The sequence below is a fragment of the Lissotriton vulgaris genome, chromosome 4_1 (genome assembly GCF_964263255.1).
Source record: "Lissotriton vulgaris chromosome 4_1, aLisVul1.2, whole genome shotgun sequence".
Lineage (NCBI taxonomy): Eukaryota > Metazoa > Chordata > Amphibia > Caudata > Salamandridae > Lissotriton > Lissotriton vulgaris.
In genome coordinates, this window is record NC_141691.1 from 321,192,145 (window position 1) to 321,216,326 (window position 24,182).

Sequence of the window (24,182 nt, forward strand, 5' to 3'; positions counted from 1 at the left end):
AGCTGGGTGTCGTCAGCATAGGAGATGATATTGAGGTTGTGTTGGCGGGCCACTTGTGCGAGGGGGGACATGTAGACGTTGAACAGTGACGTTGAACAGCGTCGGGCTGAGGGATGAGCCCTGGGGAACGCCGCAGATGATGTCGGTGGCCTCGGATCGGAAGGGCGGGAGGCGGACGCTCTGGGTTCTGCTGGAGAGGAAGGACGTGGTCCAGTCAAGGGCCTTCTCTTGGATTCCGGCTTCTAAGAGGCGTGTCTTTAGAGTGCGATGACAGACCGTGTCGAGGCCGGCTGACAAGTCCAGGAGGATGAGGGCTGATGTTTCACCGTTGTCTAGTTGGCGCCTGATGTCGTCTGTGGCGGCGATGAGGGCTGTCTTTGTGCTGTGGTTTCGTCTGAACCCGGACTGGCACGGGTCCAAGATGTTGTTGTCTTCCAGGTGTTGCATGTTGACGATTTTCTCGATGACCTTCGCCGGGAACGGGAGCAGGGAAATGGGCCGGAAGTTCTTGAGGTCCTTGGGGTCCGCCTTGGGCTTCTTGAGGAGGGCGTTGATTTCGGCGTGTTTCCAGCTTTCCGGGAATGTCGCTGTTTTGAAGGAGATGTTGATGACCTTCCATAGTTGGGGTGTGATGGCAGCGTCTGCTTTGTTGAATAAGTGGTGTGGGCACGGGTCTGACGGAGAACCTGAGTGGATGAAGTTCATGACTTTGTGTGTCTCGTCGTCGTTGACATTGGACCAATAGGTCAGGCGGTTGGTGCTGGTGGTGTCCACAGGGGAGGTGGGGTCTGGCATAGTCCAGGCGGTCATGGATGTCAGCGATCTTGCAGTGGAAGAAGATGGCCAGTGAGTTGCACAGTTCTTGTGAGGGCGGAATGTCGTTGGGGTTGGAGAGTTTCTTTACGATGCTGAAAAGCTCTTTGCTGTCGTGTGCGTTGTTATCCAGACGGTCTTTGAAGGAGGATCTCTTGGCTAATCTGATGAGGGGGTGATGTCTGCGGGTGGCGTCCTTGTGGGCTGCGTGGTTGTCTGGAGCGCGTTTGTGGAGCCATATCTTCTCCAGTTTCCGGCATGCGCGTTTGGAGGTCTGTAGCTCGTCTGTGAACCAAGTGGCTCTCTTGCTGGCGTGGTTATTGGAGGGTTTCTTGAGTGGGCGAGGGTGTTGGCGCAGTCGTCGACCCACTGTCTCAGGTTGCGGGCTGTGGTGTCTGGGTTGGTGGGGTCGGTGGGTGGGTTTTGGGCGAGGGTGGTGATCAGCTGGTTTTCTGTGACTTTGCTCCAGCAGCGGCGAGGTAGCTGTTGGGTGTGGTGGTGCATGGTTGGTTTATTGAAGGTGAAATGGATGCAGCGGTGGCCGGTCAAGTGGAGTTCGGTGGTGTGGTCGAAGGTGACGTGGGTGCCTGTGGAGAAGACTGGGCCCAACGCAAGGCCAGAGGCGTGGGTGGGTGCGGTGACGAGTTGTCTGAGACCGAGGTTGGTGAGGTTGTCGATCAGGGTGGCGGAGTTGACGGAGTTGTTGTTCTCGAGGTGGAAATTCAGGTCCCCGAGGAGGATGTAGTCCGTGGAGGCGAGTGCGTGGGTGCTGGCGAGGTCGGCGATGAGGTCGCTGAATTGAGCTCGGGGTCCGGGAGGCCTGTAGATGAGTGTTCCTCTGAGGGTGGTGTTGGGTCGGTGTGGATCTGGAAGTGTAGGTGTTCGGCGGTGTTGAGGGTGTTGTCTGCGTGGGTGGCGACCTTGAGGGTGGACTTGTGGACGATGGCTATTCCTACTCCAATTCCATTGGCGCGATCTCTGCGGGTGATCTTGTAGCCGTCCGGGATGGCTATGGCGATGTCGGGCGACGAGGAGTCGTTCGACCAGGTCTCGGTCACGTAGGCCACGTCTGGTGCGGAGGTGTTGAGCAGATCCCAGAGCTTGACGGTGTGTTTGCGTGGGGAGCGGGTATTGAGGAGTATGCAGCGGAGGTGGTTGGGTCCAGTCCTTGGAGGTTTGGTGGCCCTGTCGCAGGTGAAGCTGCAGGTGTGGCAGGAGAAAGGTCCGTGAGTCCGTGTCGGGCGGCTTGGAAGCAGGTGTGGTTTCAGCCGGCGTGTAGTGTGTAGAGGGTGCTGGCGTCGTAGCGGAGTCTGGTGTTGTGGCGTTCGCGGGGTCCAGGGGTGATGGAGCTGGGCGCGGTCCAGGCACCGATGGTCTTGCCTTTGGCGCACCTTCGGCGCGCCAGCGGCGCGGCTGTTGCGAGGCCTCCATAGGAGGGGGAGAGGGAGGGAGGAGCAGCTCGGAGGCGGGAGCCGGTCGCCAATGGGGAGCAGGGGGGCGGGGACGCAGCGGCGGGAAGGAGCGGGAAACGGCAGGGAAACAGGTGGGCGGCAGGAAGCAGGTACGAGGCAGCTGGCGGCCGTGTGGTGGCGTGGGGAGCGACCTGCCTGCGAGCAGGGTCAGAGCACTTTATTTATAATTTAATACATCATATCTGTTGTGGGTATTCAGTCAACCCCGTAAAGAAGGTTCACACAAACAAAGTTATGCTATTTGCATGTATAAACCATAATCCTATATTGCAGCAGTTTTGGTTCCAAAACAGTAAAAGGTTAATGGTTTCGTCGCCTGAATAACTGAGCAGTAGTTTTTCTGTTTGATGCATGCAGTAGTTTGTGTAGTACAATAATGTTGTAAGTCTCAAAGTCTCATTCATTCAGACAAGACATTATTGACATAAGTACAGAATAAGGACATTAATAAATGTATGAAATTCACGTGTGAGATGAGTCATTATTTGTCAGCAAGAACGGACTAGATGCATCCCAGAAAGCAGGTGGCATGGCCACGGGATGTACCATGGCTGAATGAATATCTACAGTGTAATTGCAGCATGCAAGGCCAAGCAGCCAGTCTTCTGAAGGGCAGAAAGGTTCTCCCTGACTCTTTGCGAACAGCAGTGCCATAGAGGTAAATCTTCCCCATAGAGAACTAAGGCCGCGTAACCCAACAGGCCATTAGAAGAGTAATGGTAGATTCACATGTATCATGTCCTGGAGCGGGGTACCTACTACCTCCCAACATTTAGGTACTGCTGAGCAGTGGCTGACCAGATGTCCTCAAGCATCACTTACCCGCATTGTCTGTCCATAGATGACTTACAACAGAGCAAGGAACCATCTTTGTGCGGGGGGGATGTCTGGTGGGGAAGAGTTATAGTTACAGGTAATTGTATGGGCATTGTCACATTGGGAATGATGGAAAATGGAAATGATTACTGGAAGTCCCTATTGTATGTAAAACCTAATAAAACAATTTTACATAAAAATGTACTGTCCACCTGTTTTCATAAAAAGAATTTACATAAAATTATATTGTCCGCCCGTGTTATATATATGCACACCTAGTGTCGCCTCGTGTCTGAGTGGTCTCTGCCACATGCACTTTTGTCTTCAGTATCTATATCTAAGACACCATTAGCCTTTTGTCCTCCCTCTTAATTTGTTTGGTCAGGAGGCTGGAGAAACATCTGTATTGTATTTTAGTCTTTTTTCATTTTCTACAGTACAAGAGTGGGGCAAGTGGGGTGTTACACCGTTTTCTTTAAGTGTGGAGGGAGATAAATGTCCTTCCCGGAAACAAATCACCAAGTTGGTCAGTCCGAGTCTGCGTAGGAGTCGCTCTGGATGGTTGTCCAGTGTGGGTAGTAAACATGAATTATTGTATCTATATTCTTATTAGGCGCCCTTTACTTTAACACTAAGTGCCACCAGTAATGCACCCATCTCAGTTATTTTCAACTATTAGATATTTACAATAAGGAGGAGGGTAGAAAATGAAGAGCTACAGCCTCTGGAACCTGACTGACCTCCCTCAATCATAACAACTAGGGCTGTGTACAGTGTGTGTAATTTTGAGCACTATTTACTGCTACTTTGTTGCTTTTTGGACAAACAGAAATAAATAGTTTAAAAAGGAATAATTACCGCTTGGTCATGGTCAGAATCAACACCAACCCTGTGAAAACAAAACATGAAACTAGTTAAAACAAATTTCAAACAGCACCTAAATATGAACCACTTCAGGAAACTCTGAACATTGCTTGAATAGTTATTGTTTTTTGTTTAGTAAATACATGAAGATGTACGCATGATAAACCATATATAATCTGTATCAAAGATAAAAATCCTGGACGATCAGGAAACAGGGTGCAGCCACTTCCTCCACGGTCCTCACAAACATATTACATTTATTAGGAAACTCCACAAATATAACTGAACCAGCTTGTCTAAAATAAGCCTGGACACCTTACAGAAGATAATAGACTATCCAACCCAGGCAAATTGCAATATAGATCAATTGTAACCCTGTAACAAAATCCGTCACCTCTCCCTTCTACAGCAGTGGCATGCCATAGTCAATTTCTCATTAGCTGGAGACAAAGTAAAAATCTCAAGAAGGAATAGTAAGACCAATCCTAAAAAACACAGTGCAGCTCCCAACCTAAATTAAAACTAATCATCCAATCCTACATTGCCAAAATCCTCAACAAATGTAAGTCCAGAAAAAACGATACATAGGTGTGACATTCAACGCTGTCATTCAGAGGATAATTCTTAAAACACTATTCATGAGATACAAGGACAAGATAAAAACTGGCATGAATCCTGCCCAACTTATCATACCTAGATGATCAAAATGAAAAAAGACCGACCCCAATATCCCCACTATTGCACACACCTTTTGATGGTCCACGGCCTCCACCTTAGTTTCCATACTTTTCACACACCCTGAGAAATAAATGGCAGCAATAACTCATTGGGCATTACCAGCTACCAATATGTAGGCGATAACCAATCATTCAAGTAGTTCAAACACTGCGTAAGTTACATGCGACTTTGGAAAACCGAAAACTGTTATTAGCTCTGTTCCAACAAGGAACCTTATTTTCAAATGGCAGGAGATTGTGCAGAGATTAGGCATCCCATCAGAAACCAAATCTTTAGTTTCACTTCAGAATTTACAAGCAACATCGAGAAACTCACATAAAAATATGGAAATCAAGCCGCCAACCACGAGTAAGGCTCCTTAAAGCTAAAAAACCTTTCACTCCAAAAGAGGACCTCAAACAAGCTGTGGAAACGACTATGGGAATTCACTACTGAACGGAGTTGGTAGAGCTCAAGGAGGTGAAACAAGACCAATCTCACAAACCAAACATGGGAACGCATTACTCTAGTGATGATCTCTCATAAATGGCTGTCTTATGAAAAGCTGGTCTATAAGCCAGATGGTATACATAGCCCTTAAAAACATCTGGCTACCTAGATAACAAACTTACTATTTCTGGCAGCTAGACATTTATCTAGAAAAGCCTCAAAAGAATAACTCTGATATGTTCCTTCTGAGGAAGTGCAATGAATGTTTGGAACACTAGCACTCTTTTTCTGCATTCAGAAGAGGCTTGAAAGAGGATTAAAAACCCCGATTAGCGCTAAAATGTACTTCATTTACGGAGGTCTACTGCGCATATGCAGTACGCAGTTTACACGACCGATGAGGCAGAGGCTCAAACCAATGCACATGTCCAGGATTCCTCAACTTAACAAGCACGTAGGAAGGCAGCAGGAGGATATATGACAAAGGATCGGTCCCATTAGCTACTTTGGTGGAGGAACAGGTGTCTGCCGACAAGGGCAGGTCCTCCAGGTAGAGGTAAAGAACATTTTAAAATACAGGTATTAAAAAGCCCATCCTTTGAAATACAAACAATTGAATTTCTGCCCCTGATAAAAAAAGAAATGTAGTTGGATACACCAACATGCAGAGTAGGGGTCAGTTCAAAAGCCACAAAACCAACGAGAAGATACTACATCCATGTGTGCATCATGCCTTCCCCTGCAACCGATCTTACTCGTAGAAGGGACCATTAAATGCTAGAGTGGGTGTAGATGCAAACACCTCTTGCGAATGGTTGCAGCACGTGTGCATGCGCAATAATATCACACAGCAGTACCCCAAGTTCAAATTCAGTGCATTTTCTATGTACCTCTGCAGTATCCGTCCTGCTTAGGCAGCCTTTTGTGAATTTGAACACATAGTAAATAGATGTTTTTTGTCCAGACAGAGGCTGTCTGCCTTCAGAGTAAGATCTGCTGTGGATCCCAACCATGTTGCTTCCCTGATAGCCACACCCTACACTAATCTGTCCTGTAAGGGCTAAGACTATACAGTCTCTTTGCAGGCTCAAAATTGGCCCGATTTGCAAGCAGGGGCCATTTTTTTCAGCTATCTGGCTAATTAGCTAGATAAGTGGCCCCCATTAACTATTTTGCTAATGGGGACACTTATTTTGGTGCCCAGGTCGACCCTATGCACAACTATCTTCGACTTTCCCTTTATGTTCCCACTAACAGAGCTCACCAATTACTCTGCATACATAAGACGATCAGGGTTCAGCTTGGGGCAGGTGGAGAGGGATGCACAGTTCTTCATCTACGGCTGCTTAAAACTGTGCTTATTGTAATTCAACATTTACATAGCTCTTTACCCCTATGTGGGGAAATTAACTGCTTGCCTACACAAGTAGCCCGCTACACCAGGTAGGGTGTTCGGTTGGAATGATGTCTTTGTTTTGATGCTGTGTGGGAAGTATTTGCATGTTGAGTGTGAGGACCACCGAGGTGCAGTTATTATGTTACGGAAAAAGAAGTGCAAGAGATAGGCATTCAGTTTTGGGTTTTCAATACGCTGGCAGCTCTGAAGTTCCCTTTTTGGTATTTCTTATGTTTATAGCCCCCTTAGTATGTTCTTCTCTATGTTTCCTCTATACTGTTCTTTCCCCTTTTTTAGGGCTTCTGCTAGGTTTCTTTCTCCACTTCTTTCGAATCTTCAGCGCCTAGACACCTACGGGTAGTAGAGTGCTCAACTAATCTCTATTTCGTTTAATTTCTTAGTTGGTTACTGTACTGGGTGATCCTACTGGGTTATCCATTATGTGATATTCTGTTAAAGGTTTATGGGCCTGAACAGACATAGGTTAAAGGGGAAGGCGGTGAAGAGATTACTGGAATGGGATGTTAATATCCCAAATCTGATTTGTGGTCCCTCAGTACCCCAGCTGGAGGGGGTAGCCAAACAAAGAGTTGGACAAAAAACAGAAGAAGTACCTTATCGAAAAAGTGTGTGGAAAGTTATCCAAGGGCACAACAAAAGGTTTGATACTTATTCAAATAATGGCAAACAGATTTAAAAGAATTCACAGATGAAACATTCTTACGAGTATGCCTAAAATGTTGCATGGTCAGACTTAGCACAGTAACTGCATCACAAGATTGTTTCATGGAGGAAAGTACAATTTGGGGTAGCGGGGGGTTGATTAGTTTTAAGAGCATATAGAACAGCAAATTGGATTTTCACTCTATCATCAAATATTTCGTACAAACTAGAACAGGTTACTGTAAATTCATTCAGAAAGTGCATTTCTTTCTGAATTAATAGATTAACACATTGTGAGGCTCCTCTCTAACGGCCTAAGTATCAAAAACACAGGTTACATCAGGGCACAGACATTTATTAATAAAAAATAAAGCAACTACATTTACAAAAGACGAATTAGGAAAGTAGAAGAGCTGTGAGGAGCAAATATGGCGTGTTCACCCTCGAGAATATGGCGATGCTTCAAGGAACAGCAGGAACGGATTATGGATGGAGAGCAAGTAGAGGAAAAGAGGAAACTACGTCTATGTGAGCTGGATAGAGGAATTGTGGAAGGATGGGGGGATTTTAGGACCGAGTTGGGGTCCAGCACAAGAGTGGCAGGCGAAGGAGGCTTGAGAGGTGTTCGCAAGAAGTTGGCTGTTATCCAGCAACCCGTGTTCTTTGTTATATCACGAGCCTCTGGCGTTGTCCGGTAACCTCGAGCAGTGGCGTCACTAGGGTTGGTGTCACCCGGTGCGGAATTTGAGAGGGAAAGCGAGTCACCGGGCGGTCATTTTCCAGTTCCTTGTTCTCTCGTCAGTGAATAAATAAAAGAAAGAAAGGCCTTTCGCGTTACTAATGGACGATACAACGCGCTCCTGTTTACCCTGCCTCCGGTACCTCCTGGTACGAATATACACAACACCACGTACCTGCGAAACACAGGCACCGGCATCACGCAGCACTCAACCGACGACAAAGAACAATATGAGTAACACAGCACAACTCCCACGCACATCTGGAACTTAAGTGCAAGAATAAAGTCAGAACACACCAAGGAAATACATAAAATACTAATTCAGGGGACACAGCACACACCACCGAAAAAACATACAACACACATTTAGAACAACCAGAGCTAGCAGAACAGATATTAAAGTGCACCCCCATAGTGACCCCACTGAACTCGAGAAAGTTTCTTGAGCAACTTCGAGTACATTACTACGCGTTAGACGATATGTGACACCATTTTGGGAAAACACTCCAAGAGTTACAGGAACCATTCTCACGTATGTGGGGACTGGGAGGGTGTCAGCATGCATGTTAGTGATGCGCACACCCGCATTTAGGGAGCTTGTGGGTGATTTTCAGGGAGTCAACGCACATTTCGGTGATATGCACACTAGACGACAGTAACAATTTTCAATTGAAAGAGTTGGTTTGTTGTGCATCCGGTAATGTGCACACCATAAATTTTACTGCAGTTATTTGGGGAACGTAATTCCATTGACACTAACCTATTTAATTGACACATTTTATGGTACGTTAGGTATCTGTATAGTACCTTTCTTATTTAGTTATGTGCAGTGCAGATCATTAATTATCATTATACTTCCTAAGCACATTGGCAATTGATAGAGGAAGTTGGCATTAGCCAGAATAATAGGTTTTGTTGTTACCTACCAAGATTTTCAGTAAACCATATTTATACAATCAATATGAGCTCGCAAAATTATGGACTCACGCCACCAGTTCAGTTTTCACCCCGTCCTGGTGAGCCTGTTTTGAAGTGGCCAGAATGAAAGGATTATTTTTTAAATTATGTATCAACTTTAGAAGAGAATGAAGATGAATTTACGCCATCTAGGAAAAAAAAAAGATTATTTTACTGAGTTTGGGGCTGGAGGATTCACGTGTATATAACCAGATAGAAATAAAAGTAAGACTAGATGAAAATGTAAACGCGTTTTTACAAGCGTTGGAGAATTTAGATGTTCATTATCATCCCACTGTTTGTGTAGCCATTTATAGGTACTCCTTATTCCAAAGGAAGCAGGCTAAAAAGGAGTGTGCAGAAAATGAATTTGCAGGACTAAAGAAATTAGCAATTACAAGTAAATTTGTGTTACTAAATGACTATCTTATAATAGTTCAACTGGTTATGCATTCTAACAATACTGGTATTCAAGAGAACTTTTCGGTGGGTGGGGAGACTCCTCTTAATGAAATTATAGCTATATTCAAGAAAGCTGACATTTCTAGGAGGTGTGCTACAGCAGCAATACAAAATGATGGTGAAGTAGTAAATAAGGTGTCTATTTCCAAAGATGATAGTAAGAAGCGGGAGAAACGTAATTACAAAGATATGATATGGAAAAGTGCAAACAAAGGGAAATCTGATTCGGAGGATAGCCACCCAGTTTAAAGGACACATGGTTAGAGATAAACGTTGTACTTCAATGAAGTCGAAATGTGTCTTTTGTGGTATTATCAGGCATTTTGCCATGGTATGCAGGAGGAAGTTAAACACAGCAGAAAAGAAACATGTGAAATGCAATGGGGCCAAGGAGGATGAAGAAGATGGGGACACAGATTTGTTGAGTGATGAAGGGGTTCTGTGACGAGATGAAGAGGAGTGTGGAAGTGATGTTGTTTAAGGAGAATGATCTATTTCTAAAAATAAAAACCTGTTGACATAACTATAGGGGGTGTGCAGCTACAGACTGTTCTTGATTCAGGGTCTCAATACACCATTATTCAACGATCAGTGTAGGAGGACAAATTTGCCAATGTGTTGAACAAATGTTTGAGGCCAATGGATATTCACCCAGTTAAGTTTACTGGGTAGGACATTCCCATGGTTGGATTAGTAGAGGAGTAATTCTGGTTTAAGGATAGGGTTGCCAAAGGGAAACTATATCTGGCTGAGAAAGGTCAATCTGTGTTAGGGTGGATTGATCAAGGGGTTTTAGGTATTATTCTTAATCCCAACAGGATAGACCAGGCCATGTTTCAAGGTGATCATGACCAATCCATAGTGAGGGAGATCAAAGAAAAATGTGAGTGTTTTCCCAGGGACGGTGGAAAAATAAGATTTGTCCATAAAATAGTACATAAAGAGGGGCAGTGCATGTGTGTCACAAGGCCAGGAATATTCCCCTAGGATTGAGAGATGGCTGTGATGGTTGTCGCATGAAAATCTGATGGACGTCTTAGTTTGTGGATTGACTAGAGAGATTTAAACAAAAATAGTGGTTGATAAATTTCTCCTTCCTAGGATTGATGAATTGATGGCACAGTCCAAGGGGTGAAGTAGTTTCTCACCACTGACTGAACCTCTGCCTATCACCAGGCTCAGTTGCATTCATCCAGTAGAGATTTGCGAGCGTTTGTCACCCCCTTCGGTTGCTGTAGATTTATTTGCATGCCTTTTGGGTCGTACTTCGGCTGCTGCTGTACTGCAACGGTTGATACACATAATTTTCAAAGGCATGTAGGGGTAACATACTTTCAAGATGCTATCCTGGTCAGGGGCCGAGATAAATCAGAACATGATGAAAGGTTGAATGTAGTTCTTAGTAAGTTGATGGAAAACAGATTAACTGCAGAGTTAAAGAAATGCAAATTCGCCGTGAAATCAGTCACATATTTGGGACATGAAGTTGGAGGAGATGGTATGGCATCTAAGAAGGGGCTAATTATGGCAGTAAGTAATACTCCCGTCCCTTAAGCAAAATAGGAGTTGAGATCTATCTTGGAGTTGGCGTAATTTCATTCTAAAATTGTTGAGAATTTCACAATGAAGATGAATGCACTGAGGTAAATGTTAAAAGTAAGGCAAGAGTTTGTTTGGAATGGTGATTTACAAAAAGAATTTGACAGGATCAAATGTGATTTGTGTACTGCCCTACCCTTATAAGGTTTCGATTCTAGGGCTCACAGCATTACTACAGACGCCTGTGGGAAGGGGCTGTGTTACCTCAAAGGAATGACTCTGGGGATGAGTCCACAGTAGCTTTTGCTTCTAGATATTTATCTCCGGCTGAAGATAACATTTCTGTTACTGAAAAGGAAATGCTGGCCACTGTCTGGTCCATGGAAAAATGTAGACAATATGCATGGGGGGGCGCAAACTTTATATTACGCACAGATCACAAGCCCTAGTTGAAAATGTTGACCTCAGAAGGCATAGCGAAGGCTACCCCTAGGATAGCGAAAATGACCCTAAGATTACTGGATTTCATGTATGTATTAGTAAACTTACCAGGAAAAAGAAATCAAGTGTTGGATAATTTGAGTAGATTACCATTACCTTGGGGTGGTGAAATTGATACTGAGTGGGAAGATATAGAGTGGCTAACACAATGGACAATGACAATACAATTTCGAGGAGCCAAGCAGGCGCTCGAAATGGCCGCATAGTCGCTCGGCTCTGTGAGCCCTTTCGCCCCACACGAATATCCTGGCGCTTATCCTGAGCTGAGAGAACATACTTTGATTGGAGAAGAACTACGAACACCTACCGCGTGTTCCCGGAGCTCCGGTGTACAGCGGATCCCTTGAATCGTCCCCGTCTGCTCCGCGGCCTAAGCGGCTACGAGACCGGGGCGTTGACTCGGCGGGGTCTCCGGCCATGCCTGTAGCGTCGACGGCCGTTGATGGCGACGAAGAGCCTGCCGCTGGGTGCTGTTGACGTGAAAGACCGCTTCTGGCGGTGCAGACCCGGTCCGCTTGATGGCGACTCTTGAGGAGCAGTGGGGAGATATTGGACCAGAGGGGGCGCTTGACTCTTGCCCCCCCCCCCCACCTCCCCAAATTTTGTTGCCCAGGCATAACCAAGGTCTGCCCCCGATATAGGCGGGCGGCTCCCGGCCGGGACTTTAGCCTTTTGGTGGCTCTCCTTTCTGGGGCCTGGCCCACAGTTTGTTGCCCTGGAGACGCGTTCCGTGGTGTCCTCGTGGTGAGGCCTAGTCCCTGAGTGTGGTGAAGAGGGACGGGGCTGGCTGGATTAAGATGGCGGCGGATGCACTTCTCTATGACCAGAGTCCAGATCGGATGGCTGATCTACAGGTGGGGCTGAGATGCTCGCATCATACAAAGGAGTTCATTTCCCGAGACGTGATAGCTGCTTTAGCTGTTCTGCACGAAACTATGCTTTGCCATGCCCGAGACTTGGGCGGAAGAATGGACGCGATCGCGGCTTCGCCGTCCTTGGCGGCCACGCCCCGATTCCACTGAACTGCCGGTGTCCTTGCTGCTGACCCACTGGAGGTAATTTCGGCTTCACGTAGGCACTGGGGACCGCCTGAGGTCCGTGCTCCTGTGCGGGCCGACTCGATTGCTTATTTGGATGTCACCTTGGGACATTTGCCTTGCTGGCGGCTGGAGATGGAGTGCTGCTCCTTTTTTTGGAATGGAATGGTCGTGTCGCAGCGATGGCTGGATTGTGTGACTTTCTTCTCCTGGATAGCGTTGTCGCCTGTGAGCTTTGGGAATCTTCCGGGACCGGTGTTGATATCATCTGTTCTTGGCTGTCTGCACTTTGATGGGCTTGGATTATCCAACTCTTTCATGGTTGCGTCCCAGCCGGACCCACTTGTACTGTACGGACTTTTAGGATTGTGCTCTAACTTGATCAGCGAGAGGACTTCTGGCTGTGTAACTGCTAGACAGGGTCAGGGATGATGTGGGTCATTATTACTGTTGCTACCATTGTTAGACGGTGCAGTGGGTATGTTCAATTGATATTGTATCGTGTTTATACTTGTGGTTGGTTATTCTCCTGTATAGTATGGCTTCCATTCTGAGATTTCTGTGGTGTAGGGGTGAAGGGCGGGGCTGGGCGACACGATGAGGGCCCTCCTCCGCTTATTTTCTTTGCCTTTCTTCTTTTCTTTCTATATTTCGGGTTTCTATTAGGGCGACAGGCACGCGGCTGGGGGGGTAGGCCATGACCTTCTGCGGGTGTGCAGGGTGGGGGTAGTGGGATGGGTGTTTGTTTTGTTCTTTGTTTCTATGGCCCTTTAGTCTTCTTTCCCTTTTTAGTGTCGTCGTCGCGCATGCTCTTTGCGATATGTTTGGTGTTGAGGGGCGGGAGTTAGGTTTGTTACCCGATGGGGCTGTGCCCACCTTTCTCCTGCTTTGTGTATCCTGCCCCCGCGATGACTCCTTCGTATCATTGCTGTTTTCCGATATCCTGATTTGCACATTGTTGTGGGATTGTGTACGATTGTGCGACACCTTCTTCTTTCTTATTTGAAAAATGAACCTCTCGAATCCTGATTTTCAGCTGTTGTGTATGAATACAAGCTGCGCACTGTTATCTTTCCCCTGGGGATACACTGCTTTAACCACGCATAATGCTTGCTTGCTTCACTTTTGTTTAGCGGCCGGCCTGGATGGTTGTAGGCCCATACCTGTAACTACATGCAACATAAATAAAGGTTCAGAAAAAAAACAAAACAAAAAAAAACAACACAATTTCTAAGGAGGAATGGGAAGAAGAATGTGGCAAAGATATTACCTTGAATGAGGTGATGAATTTTAGTGTTAAGGGGTAGTCGAGTAAGAAGGAACTACAGGAGAAGTATAGTAGATTTTAGGAAATCAAAGAAGAGATGTCTGTTGATGATGCTAAGTATGTTCTAAGAGGTGACAGAGTAGTGGTTTTTGTACGCGTAAGAGCAATGATTTTGGATATTAACTATAGAGAACATCTAGGCATTGTGAAATTAAAGCAAAGGGTGAAGTTGTTACACTGGTGGCCGGGAATGCACAAAGAGATTGAGGAGGTAGTTAGAATGTGTCCTGTGTGTGCTAATTCCGATAAGGCGCAGTTTTTATTTAGACCATAGTTAGAGGATAGACAGATTCCTGAGCGTCCATGGGATGATTTGAGTAATGATTTGTTAGGCCCCGTTTTGAATGTCAGAAGGGAGTACAAGTATGTAATAGAGGTTATTGATAATTTTTCTAAGTGACCTGAAGTGGAAATAGTTGACACAGCTGTAAGCAGAACGATAATTCATTTCCTGGAAATCTTATTTCTGAGGGAAGGTATTCCTAGGTTCATTCTGAGTGACAATGGTCCTAAGTTTAGGTCTGATGAATCTGGTAGCTTTCTTAAAAAGAATGGAATTGTTGGGAAGAAAACTCCAGTTTATCATCCAGCAGGTGATGGCGTCGTGGAACGCTTTAAAAGATTGGTGTTGAGAAGTATATAAGCTTCTATAAATTCTGGTCAGGACTGGATGAAGGAACTCTACGGAACAATCTGGGTGTTTAGGATAACACCCACAGGAACTGGTTGTAGCTCATTCAGGATTTTGAGAGCGAGAGAGCCTTTCACTAAGCACAATGTGGCATGGAATTACAGGAACATTTGTATTAAATGGTTGCCTGCGGTGGTGAGATCAAACTTGAAGATGATGCAGGAAGTCTATAAGATTTATTACAACAAAAAAACATGGCACTAAGGATATTTAACTGCATGCTCGCAGGCGGAATTCCGCTCCTGCGCTGAGATTTTTAAAAATGCATGTTACGTGACGAGCTGGGCTCGTCATCAGCGTGCGAGGAGGCTACGCCATGACGAGCCCAGCTCGTCATCAGCGTGGAAGGGGTTAATCCTGGTGATTGCGTTGGAGTCAAACTGGGTTTTAAAACCAGGAAGAAAGAGTGTAAGGTTTCTGATCCTATGCAAGAGAGGGAAGTGTATTGAAAATCAGCAAAGTTGAGTGATGGGAAAGTGTGGAATTTTGGAAGGTTGTCAAGAAGCAAAATTCTAGACTGGAAAAGTGTTAGTGGAAGTGACACAGATACTTATACAGATTGCATGGGGTGGAAGTTACTGATACAGGAGGTAGGGTGGCTCCTCCTCCACCTGAAGGTGTCACAAATGGTGTATCTACGCCACTTCCTTCAAGTCAGGATGGGGGGGGGGGGGGGGGTGACGGCCACGCCTAATGGAAGACAAATTGCTTTACCGAAGAGGTTCGAAGTGAAGTGAAGTGAAGGGGTTTTATAGAACGCGACTGCTGCCCGAGGGCGTCCAAGCGCTAAGTAGAGGTAATAGAACTCTGAGGGACAGGGGGAGAGGACCAGGTGGGGAGCTAATTTCTGAAGAGGAATGTTTTCAGTTCTTTACGGAAGGACGTTAGAGTAGGGTTGGACCTTAGTGAGAAGGGAAGAGAGTTCCATAGTTTAGCAGCGTTGAGCGTGAAGGACCTGCCTCCTGCTCTGGACCTTTTGACTCTGGGAACTGCAGCAAGGAATGCGTTCATGGATCGAAGAGATTTACCAGGACAGTAAGGGGAGAGAAGTGAGTGGTTAATCTCAGGGCTAGCTCTATGGAAGGCTTGGTGCGATATGCACAGGGTTTTGAACTTTATTCTGTCCCTGACAGGGAGCCAGTGGAGTGACCTGATCCCTGCCTTAGCTGACTCTCTGCGAGGGATCTGGAGCAGCGTGCGAGCTGCACAGTTCTGCGTGCGCTGAAGTTTCTCCAGCACGTATTCAGGGGCTCCCAAGTAGAGGGCGTTGTTGAAGTCGAGCCTGGACTGGATGAGGCCCTGAATAACAACCTGCTTAGCTTCCAAGGGCAAAATCGGCAGGATCTTTCTCAGCATTCGGATAATCCCGAAGCAGGTTGCGGCTGTTTTAGTTGCCTGGGTATTAAAGGTAAGGGTTTTGTCCAGCCATACTCCCAGGCTTTTGATGTCCTCCTTCGGGGTTGGAGGTGGGCCTAAGCTTGAGGGCCATAGCTTGCTGAAGGAGATGAGAGTAGGGGGGCCGAGGATTATCATCTCGGTCTTGTCGCCGTTGAGTTTTAAAGAGGATGTTGTCATCCATCTTCTAACATCCTCCATGCAGGCTGCCAGGTTGGATTGGGGGAGCCCGCTGTTCTTCTGTGCCAAGGAGACCACCAGCTGGGTGTCGTCCGCATACGAGATGATCTTGATACCGTATTGTCGTACGACCTCAGCCAGCGGCCTCATGTACACATTAAACAGCGTGGGGCTCAAGGAGGAGCCTTGGGGTACCCCGCAGTTTAGAGGTCTGCTAGTGGAGCAGGAGTCGCCGTCGAAGACCTGAAAGGTTCTTCGGCTGAGGAAGGAACTCAGCCAGTCGAGAGCGTTTCCTGAGACTCCCAGGTCGGATAGTCGAGACAAAAGGGTTCTATGGCACACCGTGTCGAACGCGGCGCTTAGATCGAGGAGGACCACTGCCACTGACCCCCCTCGATCCAAGATCCTCCTGGATTCTTCCGTGACGGCTAGAAGAGCCGTTTCTGTGCCGTGTTTGGGACGGAATCCTGTTTGGGTGGAGTCCAGTAGAAGATTCTCCTCAAGGAAGTTAGTGAGGTGGAGATTAATGTACTTCTCCAGAATTTTCCTTGCCCATGGCAGCAAGGAGATTGGACGGTAGGGTCCGTGGGATTGAGATTGGGTTTCTTAAGCAATGCTCTCACCATTGCTTGTTTCCAGGAGGGAGGGACCACTCCTCTTTGCATGGAACTATTGAGTAGGTCCATGAGGGTGGGGAGGATGACATGGTTGGCCATGTTCATCATCTGAGGGGGCGCAGGGTCGAGGGGAGAGCCTGATTTTACCTGAAGTACAAGGGATTTGAGTGATTCCAGGTCTAGTGGTGGGAATTCATTCAGGTAAACACGCGGAAGGTGTTCTGTAACGCTTGGAGGTGGTGGTATGAAAAGGTGGTCATTTAAATAATTGTTGCAGGAAGGGGGTGGTATGGAAGTTAGAATATTCTTGCAATAATTAGATTTAGATTTTCTGTAATGCGAGTTGCTGTTTATTCTTTACCTTTTCTAAAATATCAGTTTTATTTATATTGGAATGTCAAAGATGTTGCATATATTTTCTCCTTGTTTAGTTAGCCTCACAATGAGTTTCATGTGTTATTGACTTTTATAATGACTGCTATCATTGTTAGTTGTAAAGAAGGGAGATGTGATATCCTGGCTACCAACTTTCTCGGTGTTGGGATGCACCAGGTTACAGAATGTAGAATGTAGGAATGGCAAGTTGAAGTGAGTACAGCTTATGGCTGCACCTACCTCCTTGTTTTCCAATAAAGCACTTACTTTCCTCAACTTACCTGCGCAGAGACGTCCTTACAAGGTGTCAAGGCAATCTCTGAAAAACACTAAAAATGCATAATGTTGGCAAGAAATATGAAATACATGCTAAGAATATTTCTTGGATAGTTAGCTTCACTAATCGTGGGTCATCGACACGGTCTTATGACCGGGGAATTGCTGCCACCTTGTGGTCGTTTTAGGAATCTCTTATAAATTGCTCAAATGTAATCATTTTGCATGAGATCCATGCGAGAGAAGGAAGTCACTCACTATTGACAGCCGAAGGTGGAAGTTAACAGAAGACAGCCCATCGAAGAGTATCGGAGCTTCGATACAAAACAATCACTGAGAACAGATTACCAAAAATAGCCGCTAAGGCACAAATCAGGCTTCAGAACAACGATGTTGCGATACACAGCTTCACTAAACCGCTCATTCCAGAGAGATGCTTCCAGGAGCAATGTGGTACAATTATCAAGGCGGTGCTGGACTATCCCTGGCTGATCAATGCCATGATCATAACACCAATGCTGCCTTCGCCCTCGGGCAATAAGCATGCAGCTCTTCTGGCACAGGTTCTCGCGGTATTATGAGCACGAGAATACTGTGTGTGGAGCGTATAGAACTGTAAACACATGTTTTGAGCGCTAAGTTCTGGCACTATATATTGCAGTGTAGCATTTACATAGCATTTTATAACTCTCGAGGGGTCTCGAAGGGATCCGATTTGCAGCAGCATCCCAGGTGCCAGAGAAGGAAAAAAAAGTCGTCTTTTTGCTTCTCAATTCTCTCATCTCGCTCCAGAGAGTGTCCGCTTCCTGCTCCTGGCTAGCACCAAGTAATTCAATAAACATACATGGCATTCTCACAGTGGTTTCACCAAGGGAAAGAGGTCATTATAACAAGCTTTTCCGAAGGGTGTTATGGGTTTCTGTAATGCAAAATGCAAGTCACTTCCCTGGTCCGCTCATCATTAGGCCTGGGCGAAATGTGTTTTACGCCGACATTTTGCACAACGAAATGTACGCAAAATGAATGAGATCGCGCTATGTCACATAAGACTCCCACTGGGGGAGATTGTAATGCGAGCTGTTCCGTTCGGTTATTTTCAGTGTTTCGGGCGTGAGGGACAGTTCCTTTAACACGTGTAGTCAACAAACATTTCAGATACTTTTTTACCCGAGCGGATCGGCTGGGTAATATTTGAGCACAAAACTACTATCCAAATGCAAGCGACAGTGTTTTGAAGGTGAGAGACCGCAAATCAACTCAATTGACATCTGAATGTTACATTTTAACACAAACAGAACCGACCGCGTAATGTTTTGAGTTAAAAATGCATTTTGAAAGATAACAAATAATTTTGTGTAATTACGTACGTTTTGCACCCCTATTCTTCATAAGATTGTCTGTTATGGAGGAGTACCAGTTCAGCTCTTTGGCTTCACTTAAGAGACACGATGGGCAGGCCACAATACTAGGGGCCCCCAGACAATAGGTGTTCTGAATTAGCGAAACAGAAACCATTTCTAGAACCGTCTGCAAAATCATGTGATATGAACAGTACAAAAGTAATGTTATTATTGCTGCAGGTTTTTAAAGCTATTGACTTTGTAAATTTAATGTTATAATTGGCAGTGCAAATGAAATGTTAAAAGCACGTGTTTTGCAAGTTGTTACCCACTTTTTAAATTCAATATTATCAATATCATCAGTGGAAGTGGGAACTTAAAGTGATCAGTGACAGGGTGATTTTGAGATCATGGACTCTGAATTTAATTCCAATATTGACAACATGATTCTAAACGGACATCAATGTACTACCACTGTTCTTGCTGACAGTGTAATTTTGGTATGGATATTGCTGTTTGATGCATTTTTTGGGTTCCCACAGTCATTTCAAAGTAATCCGAATACAATGACACTTTTCCAAGCAATTGTTATTAATTTTTAATTTTTATAGAGAAAAAGAACCTTGACGAGCAGTAAGTTATCCATTCCATCATAGAATACACAGTTAATCTTTTCCAAAAAAACTCAGGGAAAATAAACCTAAAAAAGACAATATCAGCCATTCCCTTATAAAATGCATGTAATTAAAAAAGATTTCCCTGACCAAGGCTTGTGGCCACAACTAACTGATGCAGCCATTGTAATGCTTCCTGAGTGATGTACATATAATGAGACTGAGGCAAAACAAAATTGCACTTCGAGTGAATTGATTACATTTTGGGACGAGAGTTCAGTCTCAATAGATTGCGCGGTGAATTGATGGATGTCATCTACAGTTAAAGAAGATATGTATTTTTCCCCATTGTGGTACTACACAGCAATTTGGTTGAGAGAGAAAAAAAGAGCACAGAGGGTTGTGTTTTTTTAGTGTATGACACAAAGTGTGCTATTTTAAACTGGTGGAGGTGGTAGGTTTGTCTCTTTGGAGATGAGAATGTGTTGAAAATGATTTTTTCACATTTCCATGTAGGAAATACATGGGGCACTATTGGTGTTTTTTTTTACGGAGAACCACATTGGGAAGGTCATCACTGATTTCATAACATGAACATGCCACGAATACATTTCTGTAATTGGAAAGTACATTGCAAGGAGACCAGGTCAGAAATGTATTTGCTTCTCTCTGTCTATATAACTTTAACAAATCTTGATGCCAACATGTTCTTTGAATGGACATATTGGTAAACCAACTTTTTGTCTAGACCTGAGGGAATATGACACAACCATAAGAGATGCGCTATTCTTTAACTGATTTTAAAAGACTCAAAATGATGGTATTTTGTTCAGAAGGAGAACAGATGATTTAAATGTTCCAAATATATATTTTTGTCTTTTGACACTAGGAATTGAGCCATAGGGGTCAGATGGTGCAAATCAAATATATGCACAAGTTGTGATTGGGGACCAAACCTGTCATTTGGACGTTGGTTTTCTTTGGAGGCGAACAAATAAGATTCACACTATTCATGGGAGTCAACGAAAGAATAAGGTACATAGGAAAACATATCCAATCAAATATTCTCTCCTTCTTATATCACACTTTTCTTTTTATAAAACATTTTTTTAAAGGACGTAGAAGGAATATGCTCTGTGGAATACATTTTTTTTAATATATCCAAAAACAATAAGGTTATAAGATAAACCTTAATCAAGAATTATACACGTCTCTCCTAGAATGCATTATTGTGTATATGGATGAATTTGGAACAGCACATGATCAGTAGAGAATCCCCTCGAAAATAAGACATTTGGTCTGTAAAAAAGCATGAACATGACAAATGAGAGAGGAATTTTCAAATTAGCCTCACATATTGTGATATGCTTTTATTGAGCTTAATGAATTGATAAACAAATTGGACGTGCACAGAGAGTGAAATTGTTTAAGGACGTGGATTAGAAATGTAAAATAATGAGAAGGGAAACATGTAACAGTCATTGTATAGATTGACAATTTGTCTAAAGAATGTTTCATGTTATAAATGGTTTTTGTAATTGATTTTAATTGTGTATTTATTCTCTGTATTTTGTAGCCCTGAAGAAGACTCATGTAAAGAGACAAAACGCCTTGATTACATTTGGAAAGGTGTATTTTAAGAAGATGAGAATAAATAAATATTTTTATGAAAGCAGGTGAATGGAGTTCGTACATCCCACGACTTGCCCGATTTGTAATTTTTATTTATATGAGTAGATGTGTGTGCTGATCATTCAATTGGCACACATCCTGTCTATTTCAGGTCAATTCATAACATTGCCATCGAGAGTTCAAGGCCATTTTAAATTTGTTGGGGCACCCTCTACACATGTAAACTACCACTCTCGGCAGCCATATACAAGTTCATATCAGAACACCTGCTGTTGGCTAGGGGTACCTCCCGACTATCCCACAATCAAGTAAAGTCCTTTATCAGAGCAATTAAACCAAATCCCACAGTAGTTTAGTGTACTTTGATGAGAATACCTCTCCATATACCCGAGAACATCAGCCTGGGATAGAGATAACAGGATTTTTGGTGACCACACCTTTGTGTCTAGAATACCTCAATCTTGGTGCATGTCCATAGTATGTGAATGTAAGTACCCTCCGATTACAAGCGGGTGCACATAACTACTTGCTCTAATAACCTTTAACAAGTTTATCCTAGCTGCTGTCCTGGTAGGTTCTGTGAGCGCTCTATATTTTTTGCCTTCACATAACAACTTCACATATCGCCTACTAAGTGGCGATCAATCATCAAGGATGGCTCACCCGGGGGAGCAAAGCCACAATCATTTATTATTATTCTTACTGACGGAGATTCTCAGTGATATCTACATACATCAGGTAACGCCAAACCCATCAAACACCACCATTTGCACTGTAAGGAGGATGTCAAGCATCCCCATCTTACAATGAAGAGCAAAGTGTGAAGTCTAATTTAGAGAATAGGTCCTATTACACCCAGAACGGTGCATTACGTAACACCCAACCAAGTAAAGACAGAGTAAGTGAGTGTAGACCAGTGAGTCATGACCATTTTATATTTGGAAAGGAGTAATGACAGATTATATTCAGTAAACCTATAACTCTCAGTTGATATGTACAGTTCAAAATATTGGAATAACTGTTTTTTCTAATGCAGAGATGATAGCCAGTATCATAGTCAGATACCATTCAATTAAAGGGAAAAATGAATATTCCGTCAACTTAAGGGCAACACCAGATAATCTAACAAACATCCTAACAATGGAAAATAACTCTTGGACCAGGCCCTTTTTGCAGAGTTATCTCCAAACATTTTGCCTTCCGCCTGTATTTTTTCTGGCCTGTTTTTGTTGGCTTTAGGACACTTTCTCACTGCTAATGTGTGCTAAAGTGCATGTGCCATCTCCTTTAAACATGGTATGATTAGTTTACACCCGTTTGGAATATTTCATTTACATGCAAGTCCCTTGTACAGTGGTATCCCATATACCCAGGGCCCGTAAATTAAGTGGCCTTGCAGCACAGATTGCGCCATGCACAGAGGTAGCCTTTCAAACCTGTCTCAGGCCTGCCACTGAAGGGCCTGCATGCACAGTTTACTGCCATGTTGACTAGATATTTAAAGTTTCTTGCCAAGCCTAAAACTCCCCTTTTCCTACATATAGGTTACCCCTAAGGTAGCCCTATGGGTAGGGTTCATGTGTAGGTAAAAAGTAGGACATGTGCCTTTATTATGTGTCATGTCCTGGTAGTGACAAACAGCCTATTTGGTTTCTCACTGCTGTGAGCCTTACTCCTATCATGGGCTAAGATTATGAATTCCCTTAAAAGTCTAAGTGGTCATTTCTGATTTGAAAGGAGTAGAGTTGTCATGTTTGGAATAGTGGTGATAAATTCTGCTTATTGGTGTAGGTGGATTTTTCAATACTATTGTAGAAATGTCACTTTTAGAAAGTGAGCATTTTTCAGTGCTTATGACGCTTGGTGCTTTGCAGCCTGACTCCAAACCATGTCTAGGTTAGAGAGACATCTACACTTTGTGCATACTTTTTAAACAGGCTTCACACCGAGAGGGTTGGGGTGCAACAGTGTTTCATGTGCCTACTTAGGGCCAGATGTAGGTAATTCCGATTTACCGACTCTTAAATACCGCCTCATACCGATTCGGTATTTAAGAGTCGGTAAATTGGAAGGCGGCAGATGTAGGTAAAAAATTACCGATTCTGTAAGAGTCGGTATTTACCAATTCTGTAAATACCGAATCTGTATTTCCCATTGATTCCTATGGGCCTTGAAGCCCATAGGAATCAATGGGAAATACAGATTCGGTATTTACAGAATCGGTAAATACCGAATCCTGCAAGGATGCAGGGGGTGTCACTTTGACACCCTCTAGCACCCCAATTCCGGACCTGAATTCGGTATTTTACCACCCAATAGGATTGGGTGGTAAAAAAACGATTCTTAAGGGCCTGTGGCACTCTAAGAAGTGCCACCTACATGTGGATTTTCCGAATCGGTAAATATACCGATTCGGTATTTTACCGATTCTGTAAATTTACCGATTCGGTACATTTACAGAATCGGTAAAATATAGGCCCCCTACATCTGGAAACCCTAATACCGGTCGGTAACGGCCGAATTCGGCCTTTACCGACCGGTATTAGGGCTCCTACATCTGGCCCTTAATGGTCTTTCTGGGCTGAGAGAGGGAGGCGGGGAGTACTTAAATTTGTACAGGCTGTATCCTGCCCTCACACAAAGGGCTTGTTTACTCCCCACTGATGTCTGGAACCAGGGCTGGGTTTGAAAGGGGATGCTGTGCACTTTTTTTTAAAGTTACCTCCACTTCAAAGACATTTTGAGTACAAGTACAGGGTCTCTGACCCGATGTTTTTAGACACTGAATGGGAATTATAACCAGACGCTGCAGGCTCTACATGCTGCACCAAAGGACTGCTGTGCTGTCAGAAAATATCACTACTTGGACTGTTTTTGCTCTGTTGTGCTGACCGCCTTGCCTGCTAGAGACTCTGCTACTTTGCTACAAAACCCAGTGTGCTGGTCTGCTGCCGCCTTGTGCTCCCCAGTGTTCTCAAAGTACTGGTGGCTGCCATCCCTGCTCCTATGGGGTCTGGAGGGTACCAGTGCAGCACCAAACTGGTCGTGGGACACTGAGCCCAGCCATTGACAACCTTTCTCTCCAGTGCTTGTCGAGCGCTGGGTCAGGCTCTGAAGAGAGCTGTTGGTTGCCTTGTGCTACGTTGCCAGAAACTGCTACTCTGGGCTTAAGCAGGCGCCTCCGAAGTCAGGAGGTGCCTCTTGCTCTGATTTCCTGTGGGCGCAGAGAAAAGTTGGAATCTCATGCGTCTTTTCGACTCGCCTTCATTCCCTGTGCCGAGGGAAGGCATCACTAGTGGTTTCCCTTTG

At 44.7% G+C, this 24,182-nt stretch overlaps 1 protein-coding gene across 1 annotated transcript in view; it reads right to left on the reverse strand.

Moving 5' to 3' along the window:
- Positions 1 to 24,182, reverse strand: part of SLC9A6 (solute carrier family 9 member A6) — a 231,675-nt gene that overhangs the window by 16,424 nt on the left and 191,069 nt on the right. The window contains exon 13 of the mRNA XM_086918671.1: positions 3,960 to 3,990. Coding sequence (XP_086774797.1) covers positions 3,960 to 3,990 — 31 coding nt within the window. The remainder of the gene's footprint in view (positions 1 to 3,959; positions 3,991 to 24,182) is intronic.